Here is an 18,585-nt window from a genome sequence, read left to right as displayed (position 1 = left end):
GCACAGTTTGTCATCCTTTCCTCATGGAAAAAGGGGTCAAAGTCTTGTCAGAGTCCTTAACCTTTAGATGCTCAATGTGTTGTGATAAGTCAGTGTGAGACAAGCACACCAGAGGTGCTCACAGCAGTACTAATGCTTTGCAGAGAAGCTCATGAGCTTTGCCATGATTATCAAATGCCAAGAAAGAGCCAAATTCTCTGAGCTAAAGTAAAAAGTGTCCTCATGGACGATACTTTTTTCCTCCTCTAATCCACACCCAGCTTTACTTCTGATGTACCTACAACCTTCTTTATTCCCATTTTTGGGGTAACTTGCCTTTTAAATGGGTGGAATTTCAAGTTGGTAGGAGTCTGAGCTTGTGCTGACAGGCAAAACTCTCTTCCATTTTCACACTGACCTGCTCTGTGCATGAAAGCCCTTGATCTCTTGCCTTTTTACATGTCAACAGTGAGTCTAGCCCAGGCACTCCTTCTCCAGCACAATTTAGCCCTCCTCAGAGGATAACCTCAGGGGATAACCTCAGATGATCTCTGAACTGCACTTTTCAGACACCAGCCAGTCTGAAATCCACCTGACTCTTGGCATCCACCTCTGGGGGAGAAATCACTCTTCTGCTCCATTTACACTGTCAATTATTTGTATTTGGGATTAGCAGAAGGCAGTTTCCAACAAATTTAAACTCATCTATGATCCAAATTGTAGATTAATATTTGATGTGAAGGCAAGACATCGTCACTGAAGCTTGATTTCCTCCAAATCCTTTTGCTTCTCAGGTGTTTGACTACTGCAATTTAAAAGTCAAATAACTTAAAGGGTGAAGGAACATCCTGTGAGCCCAGACGTACAGAGCTGGTAAAATGAATGGGTAAGTGGCTTCTTTTTCTGGTTTTCTGTTAGCCAGCCTAATCTCTCCAGAATGTCTTTGTTAGCTGCTGCACCTGGCTTGCCAGCATAATGCTTATTCATTACTGCCAGGCTTTTAAACACTTTATTTCATGGCTGGCTGGTATCTTAAAGGGGTAAAGGCAGTTTCAGTACCTCTTTAGCATTTTAGGTCACCATTTCAGCCCTGGCGAGGTTCTCTGTGCAATACCAGGTAACCTCAGGTGCTTTTGCACACCCAGCTGCACGTGCTCTGTGACCACAAATCCAATGAAACCCAGCATGGCAGCAGGGTCTGACCCAAGACAGCAAAAGGAGGAGTTTTCCCACCTATTCTGCCACAGGAACACAATGCTGGAAACACACTGAGGAACCTAAGCTGAAAACTGCCCTAAGTCCACACCTGAAGGATGGGGTACCATGTAGGTACACAGTTTGTGGTGATTGGGGTGGGGCTGTGCCCAGCCTCATCCCCATGGGCACAGCTGTGAGCAGCAGGTGAGCAGCACTGACAGCAATGAGCCATGGAGTGCCCAGGGGCACTGACCCATCCCAAAGGGAACAGAGGGCACACAGGTGCAAAGCATCAACATGAGGGTATAAAGGGTTGGGCTGAAGAACAAGAAGGGCAGATGCTTGCAGCCTTCTGAAGTGGTATGTATGGGTTGAAGCCTTCTGGATTTGTATGGTGATCCTCTGTGTATCCTGGTTGTCTCAACTGTGATGTGTGCTGTTACAGTGCCATCCAGAGGGACCTGGACAAGCTTGAGAAGTGGGTCTATGGGAACTTCATGGAGTTTGACAAGACCAAGTGCAAGGTGCTGCACCTGGGTGAGGGCAAACCTGGTATCAACACAGGCTGGGGGATGGACAGATTGAGAGCAGCCCTGCCCAGAAGGACTTGGGGGTGCTGCTGGTCAAGAGGCTGGATGTGACCTGGCAATGGGTACTCACAGCCCAGGAAGCCAAACATGTCCTGGGCTCATCCAGAGCAGTGTGGGCAGCAGGGGAGGGAGGGGATTCTGCTCTGCTGAGACCCCACCCGCAGGGCTGCATCAGCTCTGGGGTCCCAGCACAGGAACAACACGGACCTGATGGATGGGGTGTCACCAAGATGATTAAAGGGATGGAGCACCTCTCCCATGAGGGAAGGCTGAGAGAGTGGAATTGTTTGGTGTGGAGGAGAAGGCTTTAGGGGAGACCTAATGATAGCCTTCCAGTACCTGAAGGGAGCCTACAAGAAAGATGGAGACTTTTACACGAGTGTGTAAGTGGACAGGGCAAGGGGGAATGGCTCCAAACTCAGAGGGAGTAGGCTTAAATTAGACATTTGGAAGGAATTCATTACAGTGCTCCTGGTAAGGCACTGTAGCAGGTTGCCCAGAGGAGTCGTGAGTGCCCCATCCCTGAAGTGTTCAAGGCCAGGTTGGATGGGTTTCTAGCCTGTGGAAGGAGTCCCTGCCCATGGCAGAGGCTCGGAACGAGGAGTCTTTAAGGACCCTTCCAACCCCAACCATTCTTCGACTGCACGACCCCGTATTTTAGGGATCCAAATCTCCCATGATGGTCTTTCCGCGGCTCTCCGCCCAAACTTTTCAACTTGGAACTGTGGGGCGGGGTGTGACCACGCGATGATCTGGAATCACAAACGTCACTCGCAGGTGCGGTGTGTGGAGTTGGACCCGTTCGGTCCCGGCGGCAGCCCCACAGCCCGCAGACGCGGGACCGGGCCCCGCGGTCCCTCCCGCCCCTCAGGGCAACGCCTCCCGCCGCCCTCCACACGAGAGGCGCAAGCGCCCGCTCGCTCCGGCCCGGCGATTAGCGGGAGCTGCCGTGACGTCATCGCCGCGCGCCGGCAGCAGCCCCGCGCCCCGCTCCTGAGGGGAGCGCGCCGTGCTCGCGCCGCTGCCCGGGCCCCATCCCACCCTGCCGCCGGCCCGCGCTGCTGCCCCGGGGGCCGGCCCGGGCCCGCCCTGCCCGCCGCTCCCGCTCCGCTCCCGCTGCGCCACAGGTGCGTGTGGGGCCCGCCGCCCTGAGATGAGGAAGGGAGGCCGGGGGAGCGCGGGGGAGAGGGAGGGAGGGTGGGTGGGCGGATGGATGGATGGTTGGGCAGGAGCCTTCCTGCTGCCTGACAGCGCGTTCCTCTGGCAGCGCCGGCCGGCCCCCCTTCGCTTGCTTTTTACTGTCTGTATTAGACCGGCCCTGCCGGCTCTCTCCCCTTCCCTTGTGGCTCTTCCCACAGGAAGGTTAAGAATATGAGCCTCTACAATTTGGACCGGTTCCGCTTCGAGAGGAGGGGGAAGGGCGCGGAGCAGGTGTCGGTGTCGCCGTCCCCGCCGGCCGCCTGCGCCGAGGCACCTGGCGCTGCCGTGCGCGCCCCCGGAGCCGAGGAGGAGGAAGGTGCGGGTGACAACAAGAGACCGGGCACTCCGGCTTCGGACGTGACAGAGAGAACCGGTGAGTCACGTGTTTCGCATGAAGGGCAATGGAAGTCCTTAATTTCTAGAAATGAAATAATTTTGTCTTTTGTTTTGGTGTTTGTCATTTTGAGTTTTGCCCCCTTTGCTTGTTTTACAAATGTGTTGTTCTGTGCAAACCTTTCACAACAATTTCCACAAAAGTATCCTCATTCGCAGCAGTGTATGCTCTAATTGAACATGTGCATTTACAGGCAAGTTGTTAACCTCCTGAAATAACTTGTTTTTTTCAATTGATTAAGTAAGTTTCAGATTTAATGTTGAAAGAGTGTTGTGTTTTTCTATTTGTAAACTCTATTTACTGATACTTATTTTATGCTTGCGTTTCAGTGTTTTCAAGGAAAAAATGGCTTTTACTTTTAATTGCCTGATAGATGCAACACTGTAGACTTAATTTTCTCAGTAGAGGCCTTATCTAATGTGTCATGGAGCATTATAGATGGAATTGAAAAGATAGGGAACAGTTTCATTTCACTTGGGCCTGGTTTGGTAAAGAGCTGAGAGACCTGGTACTGATTCTCAGAAGCTGTGTTAGTGGTTTTTTGTAGTGTTTGTCCTCTTTTGGGGCAGAAGCTTGGGGTTTTCATGGAAATGTCAAAACCTTGATTGTGTTGTAGTGTGTTAGTTTCCTTTGGCTGAGACAGTAGGGATGTGCTGTTCCTGTCTGGATTTGTTGGTTAATACTAAGAACTGAAATTGCTGTTGTCTGTGTAATCACATTCACTGGAGTGTTTTTCCTGTTACTGAGGCATTTGAGAAACAGACAGTATCTGCTGCTGATTATTTTATTATTTCTCAGACATAGCATATGACTTGTGGTATAGTTGTCAAATTACAGGTGTTACATGAGAGATCAGACAGACTTTGAAAGTGCATTTATTCAAAAAATGAAACAATGTCTCTTGATGTTGTTTAACTACATTTTTTGGCACATGACTTTCTCTTGGTGCAAAGCAGTTTTTCACAACACCTCATCTAGGTGATAATAGAGAACCATTCATGCACGAGGAGCAGTTCCTGTTTTAAAACTGAGTGAAGTCAGAATTACAGGAGGTGGATATTTACTCTTCCCTAAATTTGGTTTAGTGCAGGTTGACCGTTGTCAGTTGACGGGAGTGCTCTTGTGTTTACATTAGTAAATAGTAAGCAGTGTTCTACATTAAAATATATAAAACATGTAAGTTGCCAGTCTGGAACTAGTAACCTGTTGCAAAGAATTTTGGTGACAGGGAGGACTTTACAGAAGAAGTGAGCAGCTGTTAGTTCTGGTTCCTGCTGATGTGTCTTTGTAATGCTTGTGTGGCACAATGGGCGCTCTGAGGAAGTGCCCTTTGGAACAGGTGCTCCCTTCCTGAGGGTGGTAAATCATTGGCTTGTGCTGTGGAGGAGTTACTGAGTGCAGGGGCCCTTCTTGAGCTGTGAGTGTAGTTGTGCAGTAATGCATGGTGCTGCTTGTTTTGTGCCTTAGTGGTTTGGGGATTTACTTTATTTTAGTGTTGTGCTTCTTCCTTTAATCTGCCTGTGGGCTTTGTCAGTGTAAGCATGCAGCTGGACCAACAGATTTCACTGCTTGTTTTTCAAAGTGCTGGTTTCCCTTGACTTCAGTTCTGCAGGGGTAGGACTGTGGAGAAGGGATGTAATACCCAATTTAGAGGCATTAGTTTAGATACAAGGTAATAAAAAGAAAGGTGAAGGCCAGCCTAAAAGACATGGAATGCAAGGCTGAGTGCTTGTGAGGAAAACTAGTGGGAGATGGTGGTAGCCAACAGTGAAACAGGGTAGAGTGCAAGAGCAGGCAGAACTGCAGCAGGTGTCCAACTGGAGTAAGCATCCATGCACACCGATGCTGGTGGAGAACTGGGGCACTAATTAACATTTAAAATTGAGGTGTAATTAGTAGTGCTCTGCAAATAGATAATGCTTCATCTTTCACAGATATTGAGTGTTTAAACATTTTCTCCTACTTATTTGCACATCAATGTTATGTAACCCCTTTAAAGAATTAATAACCTTTTAAGAAATGAAATCACATTTTCTACATCTACAGAAGTTAACAAAAAATTAAACACTCAGATTTTGTCTGCATTATATGGGGCACTTAAATGTAATAGAGAAGACTAGATTTGATGAGCAGATGCCTGTCCTCCTTGTTTCCTAATTAATGTCAGGAAGACAGAATTTTTCTTGGTTTGGGTCAAATAAAACAGTCAGGGTTTTTTTGTTGGGTTTGTTATTGCTGAGTGGTCATGGAAAGGCCCAAAGCTGAGTTTATGTCACTCTCTGCAGCTAACTGCACCAACAAGTCAGGCTATGGAGTTGTTCTGTGTGAGAAGCAGTTTACACCAGGCTCACCAGAATGACTTGTCCTAATGCTCAGTGAATCATGTGAGGACAGCTATTACTCAGATTTCTTCTGAAGACAAAGTGATTGACAAAATACTGATACAAGTAAAATACAAGAAACTGGGGAAAGAAGAGGAGTGTGATCTTTATTTCACTTATACAAACAAAAATGCTGTTAAATCCCTAACAACTTGGTTGGATTTTTTTTGCTAACAACTTTGATATAGTCCAGCCACTGTGTGGATCTAAAAAGAATTTAAAAATCTTTATCCTTTAGGAGCACAAAGAGTTCAGTATAATTTCCAAGAGATTTCTTTGTATTTCTGTTTTATCAAGTGCCCTGAAATATGCATCTTACAAAGTATGGGATTGTCTAAATGTCATCCATCTTCAAAAAGTATAGTCAGATGTTGACTGTTGTGTCATGAACCACCATTACCTTTTTAGCTGTTTTCTTTAGTTTTGTTTTCCCAGAACAAGCTAACATTGGTAGATGGTTCTGTTCCCCCTTGATGTCTGTAGGTCGTGCTTCTCGTTCCTTTGTGTTGAACATTCATCCCTTATGCTTCAGTAAGCAGTTTGTGGTGTGATGGCCACAAGAATTGGTCATCTTTGTACACTTGTCTGTGCTCAAAATTACTCAGGCCTGCAGTGACTTTGCAGCCAGGTTGTAGGGAATAATTCTGCACTGCATTTACTGAGGGATAGAAACCAATTCTGGGGACAGTCACCAAATTATATATGGTAGATATCTCTAAAAAGAGTTGGAAAAATACACTGGAGTTGCTTACTACAGTTTTTCATGCAAATGAGTATTATTTACTGAATAGTAATATTTACTCAATCTCTTAATCTGTTAAGGAAACAAGCATCTTAATTTTCATTTAGATGTTTTTAATTATGTAAGTAGCTCAGTATACTAAGATAATGAGATTAGTCTACACTGTTGTAGAAATGGAGCAGAACTGTACCAGAAGTGCACAAATTAGAATAATTACCAATACGAATTTCAAAATGAGGCCTTTATTCAGGTCTCAAAAAACCATGCTTACTAAGCTTCCAAAAATAATTGAAATAAAAGTTGTAAAATAAATTAAACTACAATATGTGACCCCATTACTGATGGCTGATTTTGTTGATATCCTCTCTCTGTTGTTTGAATGTGTATGCTGAATGACTACACTTTGAGATTATAATGCTCAGAGCTCACTTGCACTGGCACTGCCCTTTTTTGTTCTGTTGTCATTTTCTCTGGAATCTGTGGAAGTCCTGGTTTTTGCTTATGTCTCAGTTCATAGAGTGTAATTCTATGTAGGGTGTTTCTGGAAAGAAGTGATGACTGCAGTATCAAGTGAAGTTTTCTAAGGGTTCATAAGATGATATGTTGAAGTAATCATCATTTTAAAAGGGCAGCTTTAAGAAGTACCTTAGACTAATACTGACATTTAGGATTATTTTAGCCAATGTAAAAGACTTTTCTTTGAAAAGGGAATTCTTATTACCATGTAGGCTTGAGCAGCATGTACTTGATGCTGCTTTCCAAAACTAGGTGGAAGTTCCTTTCTATTTGACAATGCTTGTTGGACAATGTTAGTAAATGTGGTAAGCCTCTTAAGTATTGCCTCAGTTTTTGCTTTGGTTTTACCTTTGTTTTTACTTGGGAGAGAAGCTGGCTTTCTCAGAGTGAGGTGTATGATTTGTGTAGGAGGTTGTGTTGAGAATTACAGGGCAGTGTATTCTCTTTTTGTGGTAGCAAAAATTGGTGGTTGTTGTTGGGTTTTAGTTTTGATGTTAATGTGTGCATATGGGGATATTTATGAGTGTTCCTATTTCTGGCCTCAGAGTCAAAAACTGGTCTTATGATTGCAGGCATTCCTTAATAGTTCTTTTGAATTGCTGTAATCAGAAAATTCTGCCTCCAACAATTACATATTCTTGCTATAATTTTAATCTATTACTACTCTACAAGGTTGCAGTTTGCTCTAAATATTAGGATTCCTTATTAAATGTGTGATTTCTGCTTCCCCCCCAGTTAGTAGGGTACTCTGTTTAGTGGGATAGGTGGAGGAAGAGCAGAAGACTGGGCTTTTTTTGAGAGGGAGAATGCTTTTTGTTTCCATCAAGTAACTCAGCATTTTTTAAATATGGAAGTTAGGAGCTGTCATGAAGACTTGTAATTGCTAAATAAAATAAAAATAAAAAGAAATCACTAAGTGAAACAGTGAAGACTCTTTACTTAACTGTAAATCTTATCTAAGGTTTATGCTGTAAAGAATAAAATTACTTTTAAGACTGTCATATTTTTGTAAAATTTCCTTGTGTTTTTCCTTTGAATTCAGTAAGGATGCCTCTTAGCAAAGTTGTCATGAGCACCTGTCATTTCCGTGTCACACTGCTTACAAGGGGAATTTGTTTGAAATTTAGTCTAATCTACAAGGCAAAGATCCATGAAAGCTGCCTTGATCTGTTCTCTTAATTCAGTATAGATGTGAAATTCTCATGTTTCTTACAGACCTGTTCTGATATTGAATCACATTTTTAAATGCATTTTTTCTGTCCCATTGTGATAGCCTTTGCCCTGACAACCCAACTTCATAATGTTCCCAAAGGTCTCTCCTGTATTCAACTAAAAACTTAGATGAAGCAAGTGCATCAAGGACAGCACAGCTCCTTGCTAAAATGGACACATAGAAGGTACTGCTCAGGAAGCTTCCACTGCCAGCATGATATCTTGGATGCAGGGAGGTTTGTCTTGGAGCCATGTACTACTGCTTCAGAGCTAATAATTTTTATGCATTCCTAAATTTGCATGTGTATAGGCTTTTCAAAATAAGATTAATTTGCAAAGTGAGACTTTTGCCTCTTCTAAAAATCATTGCCATAATCCTATATTGTGTTTTGAAAGTGATAGCAAAGACTTAGATTTTGATAACTCTACTAAAACTAGGTCTTTTATCACAGATGAAGGAATTATACACCATGTAGCTTGTTTCTGCATTTGACTATCAGATTAGTTTATTCTAGCTTCATCTGTGTCTACTGTCTGCTGGCAAATTAGCCTTGCAAACTGATGTTACATGCTATTAATTTGACTCAGCAAGTTTCTGCATTACTGAGTGGAGACAGAAGAAACTACCTGTACTTCTAGCCAGAACGCTGGTTTCAGATTTAGCAGCATCCCTGGTGCTTGGTTCACAAACACGTGAGTTTTAAAAAAGGATGGGTGTGTTTAGGGGGAGAGGATGCCTGTGATCCTTTCTTTGTGTTATGAGAATTTAAGATCTTTTTACATGAGGACTTCCAGTGACAGTAGTATCACTAAAACACAGCTTTCCCAGAAGTTGGTGGCTGACTCTGCTGCCCCGTATCCTGGGTTTTTCCTGTGTGTGGTTAAGGTCACCTTGTTGAGGGATCCATTCGGTGCAGGTCGCTCAGTGGCTCAGGTTGAGCTGTGGGTGGGGAGAGCCCCAGGCAGGGGGCAGGGAACTGCTGACCCCTGGCACGGAGGTCCCAGGTGCCTGTGGCCCTGCCAGGGTGCAGGACACTCAGGAGCTGATGGCTCCAGACTTGCCTGCACTTAGACTGTGAGGGTGTAAAAGCCCAGGATTTTTTTGTTTGGAATTTCTCCTCAGAGGCACCAGCTGGAGCTGTGGTTTTGTTACTGTACCATGATTAAATGATATTGGGGATCTAGACATCTTAGAGTGCTCTGGAAAACCTGGTGTGACTCTGTGAATGTGGGATCTGTAGCTGCAAAAGGGTCTTGGTCCCAGCTCAGATGCTGCTGCCAGAGTGGCTCCTGGATGCTTGGACGAGGAAGGCTTTTAACAACCTGAACTCTTAAGCCTTCAGTGATTGCTCTTTTGAACTGTCACTGAACCCTTGTTGATGTTTCCTCAGACACTGAGTTACATTGACCTCCATCCCTTTAGCCACTATGAAGCTCCATTTTAAAGTTGTTTTCTTCCATTTCTGTGGTGTACTGTGTAGCATTTGGTACCATAGTTTTTTAGTTTATTGGGTGCCTTTGCCTTTCAAAGCCTGTGCAGTTTCCCTTGTCAGCAGATATCTTGTACTTCTAGGATTTATAATTTTTCTCCTTTCATTCAGTGCTGCCACAGTGTGTTATTTAAAATTTATTTTCCACGAGATTTCTTTCATACAGAAAATGTTCTCTGCAGCTGTCACGTTCATCTGCTCTATGCATCAATTTTTCTCTCTTCATAGAGAAAAGAGAGAAATGTGCTTTTGTTTCTGTCCATGTTCTGATAAGCCTGGAAGTAGTTCAGAGGACTTTGCTTATTATTCATTTATCTAAAAATAAGTATTTATTTGTTCATTTATAAATAGTTATTTACCTAAAATACATGTTCTCTTAAATGTTGTAATATAAAAATTGTTTGATGTAAGAGAGCTGAAGATCCTTTGCCAGGTAAGTTCCCACTTTAAGAAATGCAGCTGACAGGAATTTTGTGTGCATGAGAAAGTAAGTTCTGTTGAACTGACTGTTGTGTCTGAAAAAAATCACATCTACCTGATGCTCTGAGTACAAATGAATTTTTGAAGTTGTAAGTCATTGTCTCCTCTTTCTTCTCCCATTGAAATGTCTTGCACAGAGTATTCCACCATCCCAGAAACTCCTGAAGCCCAGAGGACAAGGAAAGTGTCTTACTTCAAGCGGCAGCGCCAGCGAGGGGTGCAGTTCCTGGATGTGTCTGACAGCGAGGATGAGGAGCCAAGAAACATCCGTGCTGCCAAAGGAACCCAGGCCCCGAGGGCAAAGGTGGCCGTAATGTACGCTTTGAGCCACGTTTCTGTCCTGTCTCTGTACCCTCAGGGGCTGCTCTCAGTTGAAACCCTGAAGTGAAAATCAGAGCTTAGCTTGGGTTCTTGTTTGCTCCTTTGGGATTCAGCTGCCCCTAACTAAACTTTACTGGTTTTCCAGGGAAGACGTATCCTGCTAAAACATTTTCTCAGAGGGAGGAGTTCTGTGATGTTGAAACGTGTGATGTTTGTTCATTTACACATTTGTGCCTTTGCCCTTCTGAAATCCTTTTAGTGCAACTTGAAAACTTAACCATAAAACTTGCTTTACTAATTTTCAACTGTTGGAATTGTTTTTGTTTTTGTTTTTTTGTATATGCAGCTATATTTGACAGGGAAGCAAATAGAGCTTCAGTGTGTTGTATGAGTCCTGAGGTAAATTTGAGTTGTATGGTGTGTTTCCTATGCATAGTGAAAATTATTTCTTTCCTAAGTGATTTGGAAATTTGTATTTTGAATGTGCTGGGAGGGAAGAATCACTGTGCAGGAGTTGCTTGTGTGTGTGCTAAAAAGACAGTGTTGAGAGAGCATGTGAGACAAGATGTAGACAGACATCTGCAGCCATTTGAAACAGTGTAAAGGAACCCCTGCTAGTTATGTCTGTGTGGTGATTGTGCCCTCTAGATGTTCTTGTGCTAAGCAAAACAAGATGGCTTTACCTGCTTTTTTCGTAGTCTAGTTGAATTAATGGGCAGAAAGCTTTTGTGGGAATTGCAGCCTTAATAGGTGTTGTTTCTTGTCAGGTTTTCAGTCCTACACAGAGCCTGGAGTTATTAGGGGTTTGCAGCAGAAGTGAAATAATGTATTTTCATACTGCTGTTACATGAAATGCTGATGTTGTGCTGTTTGTTTCTTTTTTTAGTGTTTGCCCCCCAAAGTTTCAACTTAAGGGAGCTGCTTGAAAAGGAGAAAAGTATTAGCAGTTACAAGTGAGCTTCTGCTTCTGCCTGTGATTTAAGTTGTAGATTGTGCAAGGAGACAGAGATGGCCAGCTGGTTGCATGCATCAAATTGGCTTGTGTGCAGTGCTGTGTGAATGGAGTTACTCTGCTTCTGGGATCAATCCCACCTGGAAGCAGCTCAAGGGGTTTTGTATCATATGAAGCTGATGCTGATAAGCCATGCAGGATGCAGCTTGCAGAGACACTGCTTGCTGTTCCTGTACTGTGTTGCTGTTGCTGGGAGTGAGAGATGGACAGCAAGGTGACTCCCTGGTGGGGTTGATGACCATGAGACTACATCCTCTTGTGCTCCTCAGTATTCCTGTGTAGCCACCAGGCCCCTGAGGGGCCGGCTCAGGTGCAGATTGATGTGTACAGAGCCCACAGGGCTGTGGCACAAGTGGCTGTTCTGGTCGAGCTAGCAAACAAATGGAGAGTGGGGCAGAAGTTGGCTGGGATCTGTCCAGGCTTAGGAGCTCTGGCTCATGCTGAATTCTGGCTTTGCATGGAATCACTCAATTCATTGTCTGCATTGTGCATTTTAGTGCATGTGTTACCTAGTTTGTGGGTTTTTTGGTGGTTTTACTTCCTTTTTGCATAGTATCCTAGCTTCCCTCATTCTGAACAAGGCACAGAACAGAAAGCAGAAAGTTTAGAGTAGAAAACACATCTTTCCTAAAGAAAATGTGCCATGGCTTGTGCTGCCAGAGGGTTGCTGTCTGGAAAAAAAAGCAGAATCTAACACAAGGATTTTTTGGGTCAGACTTGCTTAGCAGTGAAATGAGTGTTTCTTTATGCTTGATAAGAATGTGATTATACACAGAGGACAAGATTTATGATGTATGCAACTCTGGCTTTGTTGAAAAGTGTCTAGATGTTATTCCCTGATAGGAAAGGATAGGATTATTGCAGTGTCACCATTTTCATTTGGATTGATTTTTCTTTTTTATATGCTCTTTTTACAAGAAACCTTCCTTATCAAGGTAAAAAGATCAGAAAAATGCCAATAAATTTTAATATGATACTTCATTAAGTGGTTTTTTTAAGTGGAAGGATGATTCATGTTTTAAGGCTTACAACTCAATGCCTTGGTGAACTGAAGAATAATTTGGATTCTCTCTTGTTACTTCCTTACTCTTAAGAGGCACAACCAGGGAGTCCTAGTAGCTGTGTGTGCCTTTTGAAAAGGGAGGAAAGAATTCTTTGATGAACAGTTACCTGTGTGTATCTTTTATGTAAGTGTCATATCAATTTTTTCCAGAATTCTAATGCAATCTGCCTGTTGCAACTCCTAAAGAAAGATATAGTGAGGAAAACCAGGTTTATTTTTAGTCTTTTACCTGTATTTATGTAGAGAGACCTGCAGGCAAGCCTTTCTGATGGTGAAGTCCCTATTAAATGGCGAACTCCATATGGTTCAATTAATTTTGCCTTCCCAAAAGGAGGTTTTATTGTCTATGGGAGGAAGGAGGATGGGAGACCCATGCTTGGGTTCAGTTTTATCTGTGCAACTCAATATCCTGGAATATACATAGGGGTTGCTTTTCATGCAAATTAGCGTTAATAATCAATATTTCAGTAAATTCAGAACACTTCTTTTTTTCAGAAAGGCTCTTGCCACATTTATGCATTTAAGATGCTGCATGAGGAACTGTGAATTTTCTTTCTCAGTGAGCCAAGAGCTAGGACAGAGTTAATACTGCACCTGGGAAGTGTTTACAAAGAACCTAATCCACATCTGTTTGTCTGTTGAGCAAATAAACACTAGCAAGGCTGTTTAAAATAAACATGGGGTAGTCTGATGTAATTCAGGTAGCTGAAACTGTTCAAGTAGCTAAACTTTATTAAGATGGTTGTTATTAAATTATCAATAATCTTTGATAATTTGAGGGTAAGTAATGGTATTTTGCTAGTCCATTCTTCCCTTCTTATTTCCTTTGCCAAGTTGAAATTGTTTAGTGCGAAGAGGACACTGTACTTGATACATGCCTGACTTTGTCCTGAGTAGAGGTATCCCTTTGCATACAAGTTGATTCAGTGTTACTGAATGCATCTCAGTGCATTTTGTGCAGTCCTGGTGGGTTAGTTTACAGTAATGTCCTGGTAGAGTAAAACATTCATAAGCAAAAAGAATTTTAATTATTTTTTCTTCCCCTGTACATTGTAGCTCTGAACCATCTGATGATGATGACCGGCCTGAACAGGAAATGGCCCAGCAGGCACTTGTAAATGGTGGGGAGCAGCAGCCAGCTGTGAAGGAGCATGTACAGAAGGATACCAGGGACTCAAAGCTGCAAACAATGAAGGAACGTTTTCCCCAAAGAAGTGATCAAGAATTATTAAAAGTAATAATGCTAAGTTCTTTGATTTATTTTGATGATTATTTTATAGGATTTTATGGGCAGTTTTTCTAAGCTTCTGGCTTCACTACAGGGTACAGTCTTGTGGTGAGTTAATGTTGTCTGAATGCTAGGTACCCACTAAAGCTGCTCTGTCACTTTGCTTCTCAGCTGGACAGGGAAGACAATAGAATGAAAGACTCATGGATCATGATAGAGACATGGAGAGATTGCTCACCAGTTACTGTCATGGACAAAACAGACTCAACTTGTGGAAAAGATTTAATTTGTTACTGATCAGATCAGAGTAGGGTAATGAGAAATGAATGCAAATCTTAAAACACCTTCCCCCCACCCCTCCCTTATTTTGGGGTTTAACTGTATTTGTGATTTTCTCTGCCTCCTTCCCCCTCACACCCGTGGTGCCTGGGAATGGGATATGGGGGCTGCAGTCAGTTCATCAGCCCTCCTCAGCAGGAGGACTCATCACACCCTTCCCTTGCTCCAGACTGGATCCCTTTCCATGGTGTGCAGTTCTTCAGGAACAAGCTGCTCCCTTGTGGGTCCCTTCTACAGGGTCACCAGTCGTGCCAGCAAACTGCTCCAGCGTGGGTCCTGCTGGGATCCTGCTTTCAGGGGGCTTCCCATGTAGTCACAGCCTCCTTTGGACATGCACCTGTTCTGCTGTGCTGTTCTCCATGGGCTGCAGGTGGATCTCTGCTCCACCTTGGCCTCCATGGGCTGCAGGGACACAGCTGCCTCACCATGGGCATCACCACAGGCTGCAAGGGAATCTCTGCTCCAGCAGAGCACCTCTAGCCCTTCCTTCACTGACCTTAGTGTCTGCAGGGCCATTTCTCTCTCATGAATTTTCCTTCCTATCTCCTGCTGCAGGTGTGTTGATCCTTCCCATTTCCCTACCCCCTGTCCTTCTTAACTGTTATCTACTGGTGCTGCCACTGTCCCTGATGGGCTTGGCCTTGGCCAGCAGCAGGACTGTCTTGGATCTGACTGCCACTGGTTCTTTTGGATGTGAGAGAAGCTTCTGGTGGCTTCTCACAGGAGCCACCTGTAGCCCCTGCTGCTGTGAAGCCTTGCCATGCAAACACCATGCAGCTCTTATTGTTTCATTAATAGCAAAAGGGTAAAAGTAACATTTTAGGGGAAGTACAGCTGTGTAACATTTCCACGTGCATGGGAACTTGGACATCTGTAAAAATGAATATATAGACACACACTTCAAATAAACACCTTTAGGTAAGTTCAACGACAGTGAACTCCAGTGTATAGAAAATTTTTCAAGTATTTCTTGTGATGTTTAAGCTTAATTATGGCTATCTCACTTGGTAACTGCTGTTGTTGGAATGAACTAGCTGATGAAATGCAGTGGAATCACTGCCATCTTCCGCAGTAGATGAAACACTGTGCAAGCTTACATTGATGGCATTTAACATGCAAAGATTTCAGTATTCCAGTGAGGCAAAGGGTAGGTTTGAACTTACTGTAATGTATTCTTATTAAGCTGATGTGGGAACTCTTGGCCATTGTCCAGTGTACAATACAAATCTACAGGTAACTCCTTGCAAGTGAGATATGGTAGTTCATTACAGTAAAATGTCTTTAGTACCATACAAGGCTTTCACTAGCTTTTATTTATGAAGCTAAATGTGTTTAAATTAGTCTGTAAAGTTTCCTGGTTGTTGACATGGCATTGAAGAAATACAGACATTTTACTGAAGCTCCTTGCTGGGTATTTTGTTTCCCAGTGGATCAAGCTTTATGCTTAGACTTCCTTTATTTTGGGAAGAGCAAAAGGTTTTCAAGTAGGAGTTTCTGAATTTTTCCCCTGAACATTAGAATTAAATTCTGTTGTGCATGTCCAGAATGTATCTTTTGCAGTTTTTGGCTGCATAGAATTTGTCTGATTCAAAGACTGATGAAAGTTCATTGTAGCTTAGTAATTTGCTAGAAATGCTATGTGGTGTCTCACTGCTGTTTTGTGACTTAGAGACTGAGCAGCATGTGAGGCTGATGGTGTTTGTTTTCAGGAGAATGCAAGATAGCCCCTGTATCAGCAGAACTTTGTAGAAAATGGAGACTGTGCAGATTTTTTTTCTGCAGTTACATAGCTGCAACATTTTTAAGGAGGGCAGAGGAGTATCAGGCAAATCTGTTGTTCTGTCATGAAGGATCTGGAGCAGGCTGTCCTGACAAACTTGGCACAACTGATGAATGCTATTAAGGAAAAAAATCACAAGTCTTTTGAAAAGGAAATTGTGCCAATGTAGCAAAATTGTAAGATGCTGTTTCCAAATGTGGACTGATACTTGGGAATCAGGATTCCTCATAACTTCATTTTTGTGGGTTTTTTTTTCATATTCATAACATTTAAACCATTTGCTTTTGTTGCTGTTACCTCACCCGCAGAAAGCCTTCTGAAAGTCTCAGCATGCACTTTGTAAAACAGATCCATGTTGAGATTACATGTGGTTGGATAAACAATCTAGGACTGCAAGGATGTATTGATAAACCTTGAGACACATTATACATTTCATGCATGTACTTACAGGAAATGGACCAGTGCATCACAATAGTTTTCAGACACTTTGAGTTAATAAATCAGAGGGTTTTGTTATCTTGTTTTGTGATAGTAGTATTGAATAGTCTTTGCAAAAAAGCTTCTAAGTAAATATGCAGAGGATGTTTGTGAAGTAGGGAAGAAAGTGATAATAAGTGACATTGTATTCAAAATGTTCATTTGATACCTCTTGGTTTTGCTCTTGGATTTTATAATACATATATAATTTGGGGGGGGGTGTAATAGTGTTTTTCAGTCACAGCTGATCCAGCATTGCCTTCCTCTGCTCAACTAGATTAAATTTCTCCACTTAGCAGTTGCCTGTTTTTTGTTTTGCAGCTTATAGAATCAGCATGCACAATGGATGAAGCAGTAGCTGCTGGTTTGAAGCTCAATGACAAAGGTATGTTTAACAAAAAAACCCCACAAAACAAAAACAAAACCCAAACTTTAGAAACTGTAGTTTAGAACCCAAACTTTAGTAGCTAATTCAGTGAGGTTGGTTGGGAAGTGTTTAAAAACTGGTAAAGCTTCTGCTAAAAGTTAGAGCATTGTTTGTTTATTGGAATAACACCAAACTGAATTTACAAGCTTTGCAGAGACAAAAATGAAAAGAGAATGTGGAGCAAAATCTGTAAATAAAACCAGAAAGGAGAATGTTTTCTGTGAAGCTCAGGATTGCTTTGCTTGTGGGTTTTTAAGTGATTCTATTCTTGCTGGTTCCTTTGTCCAGAGCTTGAGGCAAATAGTAAAGGGTTAGCAGAAGTAATTCTAAATGTTCTAGGTGAGCAGTCTGGTAGTACAGAAAAATACACTGGGTATGTAGTTACTAATAAGTAGATATTGTTTATATCAAGGTCAGTTGCAGTTTTTGCTTCTGGTTGTTTTCAAGACCTGCTTGTAATTCTGAATAGGAACTCTTAGTCTTAAACACTAGACAGATCCCCCTGGTTCTCTAGTAAAACATCACCCAAACCAAGTTTTTGGACCCTCAGAGCTTATTTAGGGGTGTCTGTTCTGCACCTCAATTTAGGCAGTCTCATACTGTTACCAAAACAAAGAAACAAAGCTAGACAAAAACCCCAGCAGATTTTGTGGGACTGTGTTGTAAGTGTTAGATGTGTTAAAGGGTCATAGTTCTTGGGCTTCGGGTTTGTTTCTTCACATCACCCAAGTCCAGGGTTAAGTCTTGTCTTGTATTTTGATTTGTTGGAGTTGGTCAGGGAAGAGTAGAATTCTGATATTATAGAAAGCAGATCAACCATCTGTTTACAGTTCAGCTGTCCAAGGTTTTCCTGAGGGATCTTCATTGAAATGATGGAAAAAGCTATTTCTGATCACTCTTAATGATTTAGTGGTTTTGAGTAGTTCATGTATCTTTTCATGCAGGAACCTATGGGTTTGGAGCAATATGTATAGGAGAAAGCATAGGCTGAGGGAGAACTGTTGTACTCCTGTTTGTAGAGTACAGAATTTTTATTTAATTTCCCCTTTGTACTTACTGTATTTTAATTTTCTTATTTTCATGTAAAAGTGCAAAGATTTCTAGCAATTTCCAAAAAGTTGTAAGAACATCCAGGCTGCTTTGAGTGAAAGGGATGCTTTTGTGTTTTGGGTTGTTTGATAGGTTTTTTTTGACCAACCACCAAACCACTTTCAATTTATCACTGTGTGCATGGTCAGATTCTGTAGATGGAAATTCTTGGATACTGGCAATGGGAAGCAAGGCTGGCATGTTTTGAGAAATACACTTAGTGCTGCTGTTCCTGAAAGACTGATTATTTTTCAAGGGTTTTCATAAATATTAAGCCAATTTAAGCTACTATCTATCCTTACACTTTGTTGCAGTTCACAGTGTTTGAACTAAATCACTTTGATTTCTGGTATGTGGGCTCTGCCTTTTGGCCATTTTTGTGTTGATTTAAGAATGTTGTTTCACATCTTTTAAATATGAGCCACAGAAAAATCTTCTTGGCAGCAAAATTCTCACTAATCACAGCTGTTGTATAAAATATTTAGTTAGCAGTAAGCATGCCTGACAGTGATGGTATAAATCACCTCATTTTAGACACATTTTTTAAATATGGAGACATTACTGAACATCTGCTTTAACTGTGTCAATTTCAGATATGCTTTACTTGTTGTGAAATGTTGGCTGTGTGAGAGGTCAAGGCAAGATACAGTTTTGCTAAGCATGGCTTT

General features: G+C 42.3%; 1 protein-coding gene across 4 annotated transcripts in view; it reads left to right on the top strand.

Moving 5' to 3' along the window:
- Window positions 1-1,616: 1,616 nt before the first annotated feature.
- Window positions 1,617-18,585, top strand: part of SMARCAD1 (SWI/SNF-related, matrix-associated actin-dependent regulator of chromatin, subfamily a, containing DEAD/H box 1) — a 41,879-nt gene continuing 24,910 nt past the window's right edge. For 3 of the 4 annotated variants that reach the window (XM_064711058.1, XM_064711057.1, XM_064711056.1), the window contains exons 1-6: window positions 1,617-1,700; window positions 2,544-2,893; window positions 3,125-3,339; window positions 10,319-10,496; window positions 13,634-13,811; window positions 16,723-16,786. In XM_064711058.1, coding sequence (XP_064567128.1) covers window positions 1,674-1,700; window positions 2,544-2,893; window positions 3,125-3,339; window positions 10,319-10,496; window positions 13,634-13,811; window positions 16,723-16,786 — 1,012 coding nt within the window. In that variant the 5' untranslated portion in view covers window positions 1,617-1,673. Of the gene's footprint in view, window positions 1,701-2,543; window positions 2,894-3,124; window positions 3,340-10,318; window positions 10,497-13,633; window positions 13,812-16,722; window positions 16,787-18,585 lie in introns of those variants that run through there. The other variant, XM_064711059.1, reaches the window with a different exon arrangement.

This window comes from Zonotrichia leucophrys, chromosome 4 (genome assembly GCF_028769735.1).
Source record: "Zonotrichia leucophrys gambelii isolate GWCS_2022_RI chromosome 4, RI_Zleu_2.0, whole genome shotgun sequence".
NCBI classification, from domain to species: Eukaryota; Metazoa; Chordata; class Aves; order Passeriformes; family Passerellidae; genus Zonotrichia; species Zonotrichia leucophrys.
This window is presented reverse-complemented; position numbering and strand designations above follow the sequence as displayed.